This window comes from Eschrichtius robustus, chromosome 11, assembly GCF_028021215.1.
Source record: "Eschrichtius robustus isolate mEscRob2 chromosome 11, mEscRob2.pri, whole genome shotgun sequence".
NCBI classification, from domain to species: domain Eukaryota; kingdom Metazoa; phylum Chordata; class Mammalia; order Artiodactyla; family Eschrichtiidae; genus Eschrichtius; species Eschrichtius robustus.
The window spans coordinates 111,548,249-111,562,517 of record NC_090834.1 but is presented as its reverse complement, the minus strand read 5'-3'; the positions used below and the strand labels follow the sequence as shown (position 1 = coordinate 111,562,517).

Sequence of the window (14,269 nt, the reverse complement as noted above, 5' to 3'; positions counted from 1 at the left end):
CAGGTAGTGAGCTCCCTGTTGCTGGAAGTATTCAAGGAGAGCATGCCTGCCAGTGGCGAGGAGGTTTTACATGGGCGAGGTGGGTGAAGTCAGGAACAGACCACCTCCTCCCCAAACCCCGGCAGGATTTCTGTGGGGCAGAGCCTGGTCCGTGGGGCCGGGCACACAGTAGGTCTGCACATGAACCTAAGCTCTGGCTCCTAGTCTTGGTGAATTGTTTGCTCAGATTCCTGGAAGGGTGATTGGAAGAGTTGTCTGCTTATTAGAAGAACTGAAGGTGTCTGGAATGGGAATCCTTTGGCTAAGGGGTGTTTCCTGGGGTTCCTCAAATTCTGTTATGTCCAAAGTCTGCTCTTATGCCCCCACCCCGTCCCTCATGCAGCCTGGGAGGGAGCCAGAATCTTCTCTGTCCTGACCACTGCTGCATCCCCTGGGCCCGCACAGCTCGGGTCCACACGCGCGCTGGGTCGTGGACCCTGGGTGGGGGGTGAGGGGTGATGGAGAGCCCCGCCTGCCCCTCTGCCCGGGGCCAGCCAGCCTGTTTCCTGGTTACAGGGTCTGTCTCAGCAAGGCTCACCTCTCGGGTGGGCAGCCGGGAGGGCCCCATGGTTTCCAGACTCTGCTCCTACTTGTGGACAAACGCACCATGAAGGTCACTCCGAACACAGTGACGGGGCAGCGGGCCGGGGGCTGTCCCACCTGGGCCGCGTGTAAATGCTCTTTGGGCATCTCGGGTTCTGCTCCCAGCACGGGGGCAAGGGCTCCACCCCAGGTCCACAGCGGGGGAGCCGGCGATGGCCCGGCACCTCTGGCCTTCAGCGGGGTCGCCGCCCATCAACCCCGGAACACAGGCACTCTCTGCTGACAGCAAAGGTGGCAGCGCCAGAACAAAGATTGTCGTGGGGACTTGGTGCGGGAGGAGGCCCACGCTTTGGGACAGCATCGATCACTAGCAGATGGAGGGAGGGCTGAGCACCACAGAGCCGCCCACTCCCCAGAGGGTTTCCTGGGCGGGGCGAGTGCTCGGGACCCACACGGCAGCGCCCCGGCCTCCGGGGGACGTCCCTAGTTTCACCGTCACTGTGGCACCTTGTCCCAGCCGGGGCAGACGGCCAACACACCCCCGATAAGCTAGACATCCCCACCTTGAAGACCCCTGGCGAATAAACCCGGTGGCAGAGCTGCAGGCTCCCCAAGTGGAAGCAGCTGTGTCCTTGTTGGTGACGCTTTCTGCATCCGAGAGAGATGCTTCTGGAAGCTTTTCAGCCTTGCACCAAGGTCCAAGGACATCCAGCTGTGCCAGCGCCACCTCTGTCCCCCAGGGACGTGAGTGGTGAGGGGCAGGTCGTGGGGTCTTTGTTGATAAACTGCACCCGCGGCCGAATGTCTCCTGGAGCAGGTCCCAGAAATGGCCTGGGCTCTGGCATGGCGGGGGAGGGTCACCTGGGGCGGGGTTTGAAGGCAGCTCCGGGCTGTGTGATGGGGCGTCGTGGGAGTGCAAGGAGGACGGTGCTCAAATGCTCGGCTGGTACAGGGCACCCAGTCTCCATTCTCGCCACCCTGGAGAGACCGTTGGGTGAGACGTCCCGCCAGCCTGGGCATCCTGTGAGGAGATGCTCCCAGAGCTTCTTACGCTGCCATTTTTGTTGACACAAAGCATGTCGACCATATGGAATTCAACTTACAGGCTCCCGTTGCTTTTCCTCATGTCATCCCATCTTTCTCTCTCTCGCTCGCTCTTTTTTTTTTTTTCGAATTTCTGAAGCAGTTCTCTTAGCAACCGAAAAAACACACACTTAATTACAGCCCCAGCAGCAGATGCGTTGGGTGGCAGAGCCCGCTCCCTGGGATGCCCCGTTTAGTTTTCGGAAAGACCTTTCTCCTCGTGTAGAAATAACCCCGTTCCACCTGCCATGGGGCTCGCCAGCCATGGCCCCTCCCTTTGTGTTTCCTGCAGGGCAGAACTTTCTCCCTGTCGCCTCTCCCTGTGTCTCCCGGACCTCTGTAAGAAATGTGCAACGTGGCTCTGAAAACGCTCATTTTTATCAACTGCCTGGAATTAGGGCAAGCCGTGGCTGGGCTGCAGTTTGTTTTATCTCTCTTTTGTTTCAAAAAAAAAAAGAGGGTGGGTGGAAATCCTGTTTTCTCCAGGGTCATTACCTCCAAGGGGGAGGGGCGGGGAGCCAGAGGAGTAATGGGTCCTTGTGTGTGATTCTTGCCAGCGGAAATCTGGGTCATGTTCAGAAATTCCAGAGGGCTGGCACCGGCCGCCCAGTTAACACGGGTCTGGCGCGCGGCTTATCTGGAACCGGGATGTTTTATCTCCTCGACTGGCTCCCCACATCAGCTGGCGGACAAACGGCATTCGAGAGCACTTGGCTTCTTCTTTAAAATGAAAATCAGCGAAGCACCGTGCATGCTGTGTAGCCCCGGGCGCCTCTGAGCGGGAGTGGCCGGAGCCCCAGCCGGAGGGTCCTTGGATCGTCGCGGGGGGGGGGGGGGGGGCTCCGGCTCACCGATGCCTTCCGCGTGCGCTGCTGACCCTCCTCCCCGAGGCACTGATCACAAAAGCAGGGTAGCACCGCTCACATGACGGGCACGGGGAGCGGCCGCGGGCTTTGAGAGCAGCCCCAGTCTACGCACAGTTGGCTCCCAGCTGACAGGCAGAATATGGGGTGGGCTTTGTCACCAGCATGCTGGGTCTGCCCTGCCCAGCTGTGCTCGGGAGCCGGCAGTGCCCAGAGGCCCGCCACCGCTCCCCGGGTCCAAGCCGCTCCGGAGCCCAGGGGCCCGGCAGCCCTCCTCCCCTTCCTCCCATCCGAGAAGGTTATATAATGAGCGGACCACTGCCGAAGTCGGAGGGAAAATGAAGTCTTTGTTAAATGCCTTCACCAAGAAGGAAGGTAAGGAACGAGCTGTAGGGTGTGTGGTGCACGGGAATGAGCCGTTTCTTACTGATTCTCCGGGGAAGCTGGGGCCTCCCGTTCCTCCTAAAATTGCTGGTTGTTCATTCCCGTCATGGAAGGGAATAATTACCTCTGGTGGGTGATAGGGCTTTGTTGCAGTTGGTCTGGAATTTTAACCCACTTGAAGGTGCTGGGGTTTTTTTGCTGGTTTTTTTTTTTTTCTAAGTCTCCAGCCCCTTTGTAGAATTGTGGCATGTGCATCCCTGGTGCTTCCAGAGGGCAGTTTAGGAACTAAGTCCTGGGGAAAATAGGAAGTTTGACTCTAGTCTGTCCGCTACCTGGAGGATATTGAGCACTTGGGCAGGAGTAAGGAAGGTCAGGACACTGCTGGCCGCCCCGGCCGGGTGGACGCTTTCAAAACCACCGCTCGGCTGTCCTTGGCCGTCCCCGGGGTTGCAGTTTCAGGGAGCGGATGGGAAATGCAACGCGGTAGACTTTAAAAGTGCATCTGCTTTTTGCATACCTTGTGTGATTTGTATTGTGGAAAAGAAACGTATAAGTAAATGCATGGAAGACAGCTAAGAAAATATCCACCCACTTAGAGTTTGCAGATTGCCTGAAAGAAGGAAACAGTTGGGTGGAATATTAATTATTTTCAGACAGGAAAAGAGTTATTTCTAACCCTTTTCACACAAAAACCCCCAACATTTCCACGGCTGGTTCCAGTTAGTTTGTCAGACAGGGAGCTCTTGTTTTATGAAATCAGGAGGTTTATGAAGACATGAGTTTAGAGGGATTAGGAAGATATTTCCCAGCCCAAGCCATAAAATAAACATGGAAGAAATTTCCAATTACACCGCACAGGAAACAAATTTAATGTGAATCTTGATAATTAAGCGAGATAATTTTCATTAGAATGTTCACCCTGATGTCACCTAGGCGATTCCATCCGAGCAAGTCAATGGCTCCTCAGGGCAGAGTGTATTTGCAAAAGTCCCAGCTCTTTTATCCCTTAATCTTCCAAGGGCAGCTGCCCCATGTGAATTGTCACCATTCTCAGAAAGACCTCTTCCGCCTGGTTCTTGGGAATGTTTAGAAAAGACAGACTTTGTCTGTGCTCGTTTGCTTACATGATGAGCCCAGATTCACCTTCTGGGACTTTGATCTTTGTAATCTGTGCACAGCATGAGTGTTTCAGTTGGGGGTATGGTTTTCTGTTCATTCTGTTCTCTTCTTCCCTCGATTTTTCTTCCCTTGTAAGTCTTTCTTAGCCATTGGCAGGACTCCCCCCCAAGTTCCATCACTTTCTGTCAAGGGCGTTAGTACTGTACGTACCCAGTTCCATTGGTCAGAAAAATAGAATTGGCCGTAGGGTCAGGGAAGCTGGGAGGCTCGGCCCAAGTTCGTGTCATGGAGTGTGGCCGTTTCCTGGTCTCGGGGTGTCCCCTTTGAGCTGGCGTGACCCCTCCCCCCTCCCCCCGGTCCCCCGGGCCTGTCCTAGGGTGGGGGGCGCGGAGAATGAGCCAGGAAGCCGAGGGGGCTCTACCCCAAGCGTCTGCCTGAGAGGCTGGCTTCCTCCTGGTGCTGTGGTCCTGCAGCCAGCGGGCTCTGTGAATGGAGAGCTTCGCTGCTTTCCGAGATCCTGGAACCGCCGTCCTTTGCAAGGTCTTCCCCCCCTCCCACTCCTCTGCCGGGCGGGGCTCAGATCACCCTCTGTCGTTCCAGAAGTCTTCTGGCCTCCATCCGACACTGACAGAGGGAGTGACATGGATGAGGTTCTCCCTGGTGACCAGCAAACACAAACCCGGCACTTTTCCCAAAATTGAGATTTTACTAGGAGGTGGGGTAAGGTCTGGGCTGATTCCTCAGTGGGCCGACCCCTGGAGAAGGCAGCCTCTTGGGCCCTGGAGACAGGGGTCCACGGAGCACGCCTTTCCTACTCCATCTCCCTCCCCGCCAGGCTTTGAAGAGTTCCTTTGCTTTGAGGATGCAAGTGATAGTGTCTCTTGCCCTGACAGACAGCCTTCAGAGGAAGCAGGTTGGCATGAGGGTGCGGCTGGAAAGAGCGTGACCTCCCCGGTGGGTCATTTCCAAGTTCTCACGACTGTAGGAGCCAGATGTGGATTCTGAGTGTGCGTCCTCGGGAAGCCATGTGACATTTCTGTGTGGTTTCCCTGGGTTGGCCGCATCTCTGCTTTCCCAGGACTGCCCTGCATCCCAGGGAGGTGACAAAGGGGTGCACTTGGTCACAGCTGTCTCAGTGGAGCTCTGCCAGCACCACCTCTGTCCCTGTCAGCCCTGCCAGCACCACCTCTGTCCCCCGTGAGCCCTGCCAGCACCACCTCTGTCCCCCGTGAGCCCTGCCAGCACCACCTCTGTCCCCGTCAGCCCTGCCCTCCAGCATGGGAGTGGGCTGGCAGCAGGGGGCTGCTATACTTGGTTTCCATGACGAACTTCACCACCTCTGACTTTGGGCAGCTGGGGTGGTGGATCGTGCAGGACTCCATCCTGAACCGCTGGTGCCATTCTCTGAGATGCTGGCTTCCCCAGGTCCAGATCAGCCCTCCCGGAGGGTGTGTGTTTCCTGTGGCCCTGTGGTCGGGTTTGCAGACTGGCAGCCCAGGCTTCTGGCCAAAGTGTGCACAACCTCGTGTATTGGGCCTCGGCCTGGGGTAGCCAGCTCGAAGGAGGTCCGTGTCCTTTGCTGCCGGAATTGGCGTGTCGCTTCCCTTGCAACCCAGAGGCTTACATTTCTTTAGATGCCTCTTCTTGGAAAGGACACTTTCTGTTTCTGGCCCAGGGCACCGGCCGTGTGGATTCCGGCCCTCACGGTTCCCGCGGGCAGTGTCCTCATTCCAAGTCCCTGGGTGTACTGATCTCACAGAGTGAGGGCCTTGCCTCTGGTCTAGAACTTTGTAAGAAGCGTGGTGCGGCTTGTCAACCCCCTCCTGTCTCACGCAGCCAGGTCCTGGTTTGATGGGTAGAGAAAGGAGCCCAGTGGGGGTTGGGACAGACTGATTCCCACCAGTAGAGCCGGGGGCTGTGGGCGTCTGGGCGGCTCAAACCGCAGACAATCCCTGTCTCCAGTCCTGGAGGCTGGAATCTGAGATCCAGGTGTGGGCAGGGCTGGTCCCTCCTGAGGCCTCTCTCCTCAGCGTGTAGATGGCTGTCTTCTCCCTGTGTCCTCATGGGGTCGTCCCTCTGTGTGTGTCTGTGTCCTGACCTCCTCTTCTTATAAGAACACCAGTCCTGTGGGATTAGGACCCACCCTAGTGACCTCATTTTACCTTCATCACCTCTTTAAAGACCCCCATCTCCAAATACAGGCACATTTTGAGGTCCCAGGGGTTAGGACTTCCACATAGGGGTTTGGTGGGGGGACACCATCCAGCCCACACAGGGGCTCAGTTCAGGTCGTGGCGAGGAGGAACTCCATGGCTGCCTCAGGGTCCTGACTGTCATGTGCGACGGGGCGGCCCGTCCTTACACGGTCTCTGGGCTGTTGAGGGCCTGGGCGCCCGGATGGAAGTCGGACCCTGTGTCCCTTCCATCTCAAGTGCTGGCTTGAGCCTCCGTGGAAGGAAGCCTCTCTTGGTCTCCACCCGTCTCTGCTCCTGTGTCGGGGTGAGTTCTGCACATGGCGGGGTCCCATGGGGGGATCGGTGCAGAACTCACAGTGTCCGTGTCCTTGGTGGCTGGGGTCCTCGATGACGGTGCTGGACGTGCCCTCACCCGCCTCTCGCGTTCTCTCCGACGCAGTGCCCTTCCGAGAGGCCCCGGCGTACTCCAACCGCAGGCGACGGCTCCCCAGCACGCTGGCCGCCCCCCGGGTCCTGCTGCGTTCCAACAGCGACAACAACCTCAATGCCAGCGCGCCTGACTGGGCCGTCCGCTCGGCCAGCCCCCACCGCAGCCTCTCGCCCCAGCTGCCGCAGCAGGTGCCCAGCAGGCCCGACGGGGCTGGGAAGACCCTCGGGAGCTACGTCCCCGGGCCCCGCAGCCGATCCCCCTCGCTCAACAGGTTGGGCGGCACCGGCGAGGATGGCAAGAGGCCCTGGCAGCCCTGGCACGTCGGGTAAGGAGCGGCCGGGTGGGTGGGCTCCCGTGGGGACCAGAGAGAGGGAGACCTCCTTGCTCGGAGGCCCTGGATTCTAGAACTCAGGGCGGGGCCAGAGGTTGAGCAGAACACCTGTTTTATTCCAACCCAGATGTTAAGAACACTTGAAAACCAAAATTCTGCCAACTGCCCTGGCTCAGACCATCACCTGAGAGCAGCCGGGGTGGCCTGGGCTGCTGCTGGTGTTTGGAGCCCATCTCCTTTCCCTGTGCATTGGCTTCTGGGTCTCAACAGTGAAGTGTGGACAGACAGGGAGCTAAGGGCACCAGCCTGCCCTGGGCTGAGGGCTCCTCCAGCGGACACTTTTTTCTTTGTTTCTTTGTTTGTTTTATTGAAGTACAGTTGATTTACAATGTTGTATTAATTTCTGCTGTGCCACAGAGTGACTCAGTTGTACATATATATATTCTTTTTGCATGCTCTTTTCCATTATGCTTTATCCCAGGAGATTAGATATAGTTCCCTGCGCTATATAGGAGGACCTTGTTGTTCATCCGTCCTATGTATAATAGTTTGCATCTGCTGACCCCAAACTCCCAGTCCTTCCCTCCCCCACCCCTCTCCCCCTCGTCAACCACAAGTCTGTTCTCTATGTCCATGAGTCTGTTTCTGCTTCACAGATAGGTTCGTTTGTGCCACATTTCAGATCCCACTTATAAATGATAACATACAGTATCCGTCTTTCTCTCTCTGACTGATTTCACTTAGTGTGATCATCTCTAGGCCCATCCATGTAGCTGCAGATGGCATTATTTCATTCTTTTTTATGGCTGAGTAATATTCCATTGTGTGTATGTATACCACATCTTCTTTTATCCATTCATCTGTCGATAGATATTTAGGTTGTTCTTCCAGGGGCCATGTTTACTGTCAACGCACCTTAGCCAGAATGAGCCCTCACATTCGTAGCCACTAGAAACCCTGGCACAGGTGAGGCTCCGAGGGGGCCACGTCCATGTGCTGGAGCCTGACGACCCCCACACCAGACTCAGTAACAGCCCCGGCTGGTCCTCTTGTGTCTGCCCACGAGGCAGGGGCAGGGGGAGTGTCTCGGAAGACTCTGAAGCAGCCCAGGGGGCGGGAACCCCGTTCCGTCCTCTTTCCAGACGAGGAGACAAGGCCAGCGTAGGCCAGAGCATAGACCCCCCTCGGGCATCTCACTCGGGCCGCGGGCGCTCCCCTGACTGCCCTGTCTCCCCAGCGGTCAGGGGGGCTGCATTCCCACCCAGAGCTCCAGCTCCCGGGCACACTATCCACCTCCTCACGTGGCCTTCAGAGTTTGTCAGGCCAGGATGAGACTCCCTGGGGGTGGGCTCGTTACTGGGGCCTCAGTGCTGGTTGAAGCAGCCAAAGCAGTGACCCTTTCCGACCCCGTCACCGCCTCTGCAATCTCACGTGGACCCACACACTGCTCCGTGCACCTCAGCCCACCTGGCTCGTTCCCCACAGAGGACCCTGCAGCCTCCCATTTCCCAGATGAGAGCACTGAGGCCGGGTCATGTAGCTGGGGCAGGTCAGGAGGGTTGTCCTCTTTGAACTCTGTCCTCACCCGTGGTGGCCCAGGGAGAGCCAGCACACCGGTGTGTCCTGCCAGGCGTGGTGTTTCTGGTGAGGGTTGAATGCCCCCTTTGGTCCGGCCTTCCGCCTGGTGACCCGGTTCCCCATCCCACCGTGCCCGGTTCACTTGGGCTCACCACGCCTTCCTGCGGTGAGTCTGGCCAGCCGTGGTCACTCCCGATGCCACGCCCCCCAGCTCCGATCGGGGATGTCAGGGAGGCGGCCGGGCTCAGACCGGGTGGGGGGCTCAGTGCTTCACGTGGTCCTGGGAGCGGGCCGATTGCTGTGACCGGGGGCAGCAGGCCAGGTGTCCGGGCTGCAGCCGTGAGGGCGTGGGGAGAGCGGGCCTCTGGCGACCCCGGTCTCCTGGCCCCTTCTCTGTGCCAGCGCCCCGCGGCCCACATCGGTGCTGGAGCCCACCCGCACTTCCCCCCTGGAGTCTCCTTCTCACACCCGAGAGCCCATCCTTTCTCTGGTCTAGATTCTCTCTCTGAGTCACCCCAAGGGAGAAGTCCCAGGTGCTGCCGAGCGGCGTAAAGCTAAATTAAAGGGTTCCCCCGAGGCCTCAAATTCCACTTCACACCGTTAGCTGGAATTATGACTATAATTTTGAAGAGAGTGTGTCCCCTTCCTCCAGTACAAAATCTAATAAGATACCGAAGGCAGGGTGGCCAGGGACTTGCAAAAGCTGCAAATGAAATATTGCTGTGCAGAGAGGACAGCAGCTGGTGTGTTGCAGGGACCCCGTCTGATTGTCCCTGATGTCCTGTGGGGGGTGTGTGTGTGTGTGCACACTTGTGTGTCCGTGTGTCTTTGTGTCCGTGTGTGCATTTGTGTTTGTGTGTGTGTGCATTTGTGTGATGGTGTGTGTGTATGCGTGGACTTGTGTGCCTGTGTGTGTGCACTTGCACATCCATGTGTGCACGTGTGTCCGGATATGCACGCATGTGTGTGTGTGCGTGCATTTGTGTGTCTGGGTGTGTGCGTGTGTGTACTTGTGTGTGTTCGTGTGTGATGGTGTGCCTGTATGCATGGACTTGTGTGTCTGTATGTGCATCTGTGTGTGTGCACTCATGTCTGGGTGTGCATGTGTGTGTGTGGTGTGCGTGTGTGTGAGACGGTCACAGCTCCAGCCTGTCCTGAGTGCTTGCTGCCGGGGCTTCCCGAGCACACACCTGGACTCCTCCTGGGCCACTTAACGCTTTGTGCTTCGCCTTTGGTGACTATAACATGAGGATCATAAAGAAACAGCTCCCTGGTGGCTCTCTAGACTGAACGAGTGGCTTCATGGCGGTCCTCATATGTAATAAGTGCTCGGTGCATGGTGACCCTGAGATGCAGCTCAAATCTGTGTCCAGCCCAAGGCCGGGCGTATGGCCAGGCCCGTTCCCTGTCACCCGGGCTGTGCTTCGCCCCGGATATGGGACTTTCAGTGCCGACACCGGACCGGCTGCCTGTCCCCATCAGGGAGAGCTGTCCCGGCCCTGCCAGCACCCACCTTGCCGTGTGGTCCTGACTGTCGGCCCTGCCTTCGCTGCCATTTCCCGGCCTCCTTCCCTCCCCACCCCTTCAAAGCCAGCCTGGCCCTGTCAGGTGGGGAGCCCGCCTGGCTCAGGATCTGCTCACTCATCAGTGACAGCAGCTATGCCCTGACAGGAGTTCCTTGAGTTGCTGGGTCCTGCCCCCGAGACTCCCATGTCACAAAAGGGACCTGCCAGGCACCCTGGCTCCCCATGGTCGCCAGGATAATGGTGGCATTTGAGCCACACGCAGGCTCTCTGCTTTCACACCTGTGCTCAGGCGTGGACACGGCCGTACACGCAGCCCCAGTGACGGGGTGCCTGCACTCAGGGTACCACAGCACAGCCCCTGGGCCTTGTGGGGGCCCAGGAGGCAGCTGAACCCTCCATCCCGTCTCTGTCTTCACAGCTCAGAGCCCAGCCCTTTCCTGGGACAGACGGGGACCCTTGCAGGGAGGGCACGGCTCCCAGCCTCGGGGCTGCCCAGGTGCCCCCAGAGTGCTTTCTGGTTATCACAGAACCCAGAGGTGGGTTGGGATACTCCCCAGTCATGCAGGGGAGATCCCCAGCTCCACGCGCACCCCTCTGTCTGTGGATCCTGTCTCAGTGGGTAGCTGCCAAACCGCCAGTTGCATCCAGCTCTGCCTCCTACCTGCTGTGTGACTTGAGACAAGTCACGTAACCATTCTGTGCCTCTGTTTTCTCATATGTAAAAGGGGCCTAATATGTTTGGGAGGAGGATGATGCAGAAGGTGGCACCCGCCACGTGCTGAGACCCGTGTAAGTTCCACGGAAGTGTTGGCTGCCTTAGTGTCATCATTGTAAAGGGCATCTTGGAAGGCCCTCTGACCGCTGCAGAGGAGGTCATCCTGGTGACGGCTGCGGCTTGGGCAGAGTAAGGGGCAGGGGACGTGGAGGGCGTCAGGTCAGCCAGGTCGAGGGAGTCCCAGCGTCCTGAGCATCTGGCGGGGGTTCCCTCTGGCTGCCCACCCCACCTCACCCCCTCCTTCCTCTCTCGCTGCCCACAGGGAATTCTGACTGCTCAGCGCCCCTGCCTCAGACAGAGCCCGTAAACGCCCACCTGAGGCCCCAGAAGCCTCAGCCAGGAGTGTGATGGGCACCTCCACGTGGCCAGAACCGGCCTCGGGCCAAACCCTCAGGTGTAGGCTTGACGAGATGGGGCCGAGGGCTCCCCAGCCGCCCAAGCCCCGCACACCCATCCCTGGGCTCCTGCCAGCCCTGGCCGAGCAGCTTCCTCCCGGGCCTGGGCTCTGCGCTGTGGGCCAGGGCAGCCTCCCACGTGGAGCCAGCCCTCGATAGCCAGCCAACCTGAGTGCAAATTAGAAGAGGGAAGAGGGTCCACAACAGACGGGAACCCGTCTGCCTGCAGCCTGTCCCGGTGCCCTGCCTCACCTGGAGGCTCTGCATGCGCCTGCCTGAGTCGCCCTCTAGTGGCGCCCACTGGCATGGCTGGTCCACGTTGCTAAGAACCGGCCTGAGAAGGGGTTTCGCTGGGTGGTCCCATCACCCACCGCCTGAGTGTGGAGAGGAGTGCGGGTCCTCCTAGGATCCCTCCCAGCTGCCCTGTTCTCGCCAGGTTGGGAACAGCTCTTGACGTATTTCTGCAAAGCTCGGGCAGCTAGTCCTGAGGGCTGCCCTGGCCTCACCGGCACCAGGGGGCGTGCCGGCCACCCTCCCATCAAAGGAGCAGTTCCAGGGTGGGTTCGGCTCGGCAGAGAGAAAAGCCTGCTGAGTTCAGGCAGGGAGGCTGGCTGGCTGTGTGTCCTACGCACCCACCTCCCCCGTGGGCAGGGGCTGAGCTGGAAGGGCTCCCAAAGTCTGTCTCTCAACCAAGTTGCTTTCGTTTCCCTGAATTCGGCTCTATGGGCAGAGCGGGGGTCCCCAGAGGGTCTGGGTCAGTGGGAATCCACCCCACCCTGCACACCCCTTCCAGGGGATGTGCCCCCATCTGGGCAGACTCAGGGGGTGACAGGGCGCTGTGGGGTCCCTCTGGCTCATGCCTGTCCACCTCCACGCACCCTTGTCCCGCCTCGTGGGGACACAGGGACCAGGATGCCAGAGCTGTGCTCCCCCAGCGGCACAGGGACCTGGTTTCCTCGGTGAGAACTGCGGCGCTGCTCCCCGCCATGTGCCCGTCCTGACCCAGAAAGGGGGAGGGGGTCAGCAGACAGGGCAGGGGTGGAGTCGGGCTGTCCCCCGCCACCCTGCCCGCTGCCCGACCCCGGGTGCTAATCGCATGTCACCCGGACGTCAGGAGTAGGGGGTCCATGAGGAGCTGGCCACCTGGCGGGTAGGCGGGGCCAGGTGAAGGGGGCACCCCGGGGCAGCAGGTGCATCCAGCCTGCTGAGGAATCGGGTCCGGGCAACACACGGGCTGCCCTTGCCTGTCACTTTCTGTCCTTCTGCACCGGGGACGTTTAGTGTTTGCTCTCTCAGCGGGTGGCATAAACGCATGAATGACCAGCCTGTGATAGGCGCTCACTGTGCAGAGGCGAATACCCCAGAAATGAGGGCGGGAAACATGTCAGCCCCGGGGGTGACATGGTCGAGGACAGGGAGCCCCTAAGAGACTCCCCCAGAGGCAGAGCTCACACAAGTCAGGGCTCGGACCTCCCTGGGGGAGACGAGGGGCCCCCACGGAGGAGGAGGGCTCCGGAGGTGGAGAAACGGGCCAGCCAGGCATCCGGGAGAGGCAAGGGGTCCTGTGTGACCGGAGCAGAGTGTTGGAAGGTATAGGGAAGGACGCACATTCCAGACTATTCCCCATCCCTCGGGGGCTCTAGGTGCCCACGCCCTGCCGCCTGGAGCCTTGGGTTTGCAAACAGGCAGAATCCCAACGCCAGTGGCCTGGGGCCGTCCTGGAGTGTGTCGGGGCAGCTGGACAGTGCGGGGGCTCTGAGACGGGCACGCTTCTGAGATCACGGGGGTGGAGTCCCACTTCTCTGGAGTCCACAAAAGCCCCCGTGCACACTGGCCACCCCAGCAGGACGGGACATCTAATGATTGTCCAGCCCCGAAGCACCTCCTCAGGACCTTGCAGGGAGGCTGTGGCATGTGGGGTGCTGGCACCAGAGCCACGGAGGCTGGGCACGCAACCCAGAAGCCCAGGAGGGCGCCACGGCACACGGGGCGATGTGCGGGCTGAGAGCTCTGGCATTTCTTCCCAGCCCGAAGGCAGAGGAGGAAACAGCGCTGATGGTACAGGGGGTGACGTGGAGTCTGAGCTTCCACGCTTAAGACACAGCTGTCAGCGGGGTCAGGGCTTGGGACCTCTGTGTTGGAAGTGCCACCCTGTGCCAGAGCCGCCAGCAGGTAACCCTCCAGCAGCCTCCTTCCACCCATCCCACGTGAGTCTGGAACCTGGATGACACCCCGATTTCTAGCAGGTCCCCAGCTCCGGGAGATTCTGCTTCTTCATATCTGTGATTCTGCCACCACTCTGGACACAGGGCTCCCCGTCTCCAGGCCAGCTAGGGTGACCCAGCACCCCTCCAATCATGCCCCTGGTCTCTGTGGCATCACGTTTGCCCCAAACGTCCCAGCAGAGCCTTTCGTGCAGCCCACACCCTCTCCCCGTCACCCCAGCCTCTGTGCTGACCCATCGGACACACAGAAAAGCATCTTGTCAACTTGTATTTCTCCCCCATGAGGCTCAAGTCTGTCTCAAGTCCATGGGTGTCGGCAGACCCACTAAATACTTGCCTGGTGAAGGAGTGGATGGATGTGTAAGTGGCTGACGAAGGAACGAACGGAGAAAGTTCCATGTGCAGGCAGATCCCTGTTCATCCAGGATAGCTGGGAAATGTCCAGGTCACCCCGCGGCCGACCAGTTTTCTGATATTGACAATTCAGTGATGTAGCCCTCACACCAAAACAACGCAGTTGGAATTCCTCCTGGCTGTTCTTGGACAGAACACAAGGAGAGTGTGGACAGTTTGTGGTGGAGGAAACTTCAGACCCATCCTCGCTGTGCAGGCAGGACGGGCCCAGCCTGGCCGCCAAGAGCGGACGGCCCTGCCAACCTGGAGCCACTGGGGGGCTGTGGCCCCCTGCTGCCGTCGAGGGCTGCCACGGGCGAGCAGGGCCCAGCAGAGGGTGCATTTCATAAAACGGGGCAAGGGAGGTCATGGTCACCTGGTTCGTCACCG

At 59.2% G+C, this 14,269-nt stretch overlaps 1 protein-coding gene across 2 annotated transcripts in view; it reads left to right on the top strand.

Annotated features, from left to right (window-relative positions):
- The window catches only part of SHANK2 (SH3 and multiple ankyrin repeat domains 2), a 457,530-nt gene that overhangs the window by 174,561 nt on the left and 268,700 nt on the right, over window positions 1-14,269 (top strand). The window contains exons 1-2 of one of the 2 annotated variants that reach the window (XM_068555087.1): window positions 2,867-2,903; window positions 6,666-6,981. In XM_068555087.1, the coding sequence (XP_068411188.1) occupies window positions 2,867-2,903; window positions 6,666-6,981 (353 nt within the window). Of the gene's footprint in view, window positions 1-2,866; window positions 2,904-6,665; window positions 6,982-14,269 lie in introns of those variants that run through there. The other variant, XM_068555086.1, reaches the window with a different exon arrangement.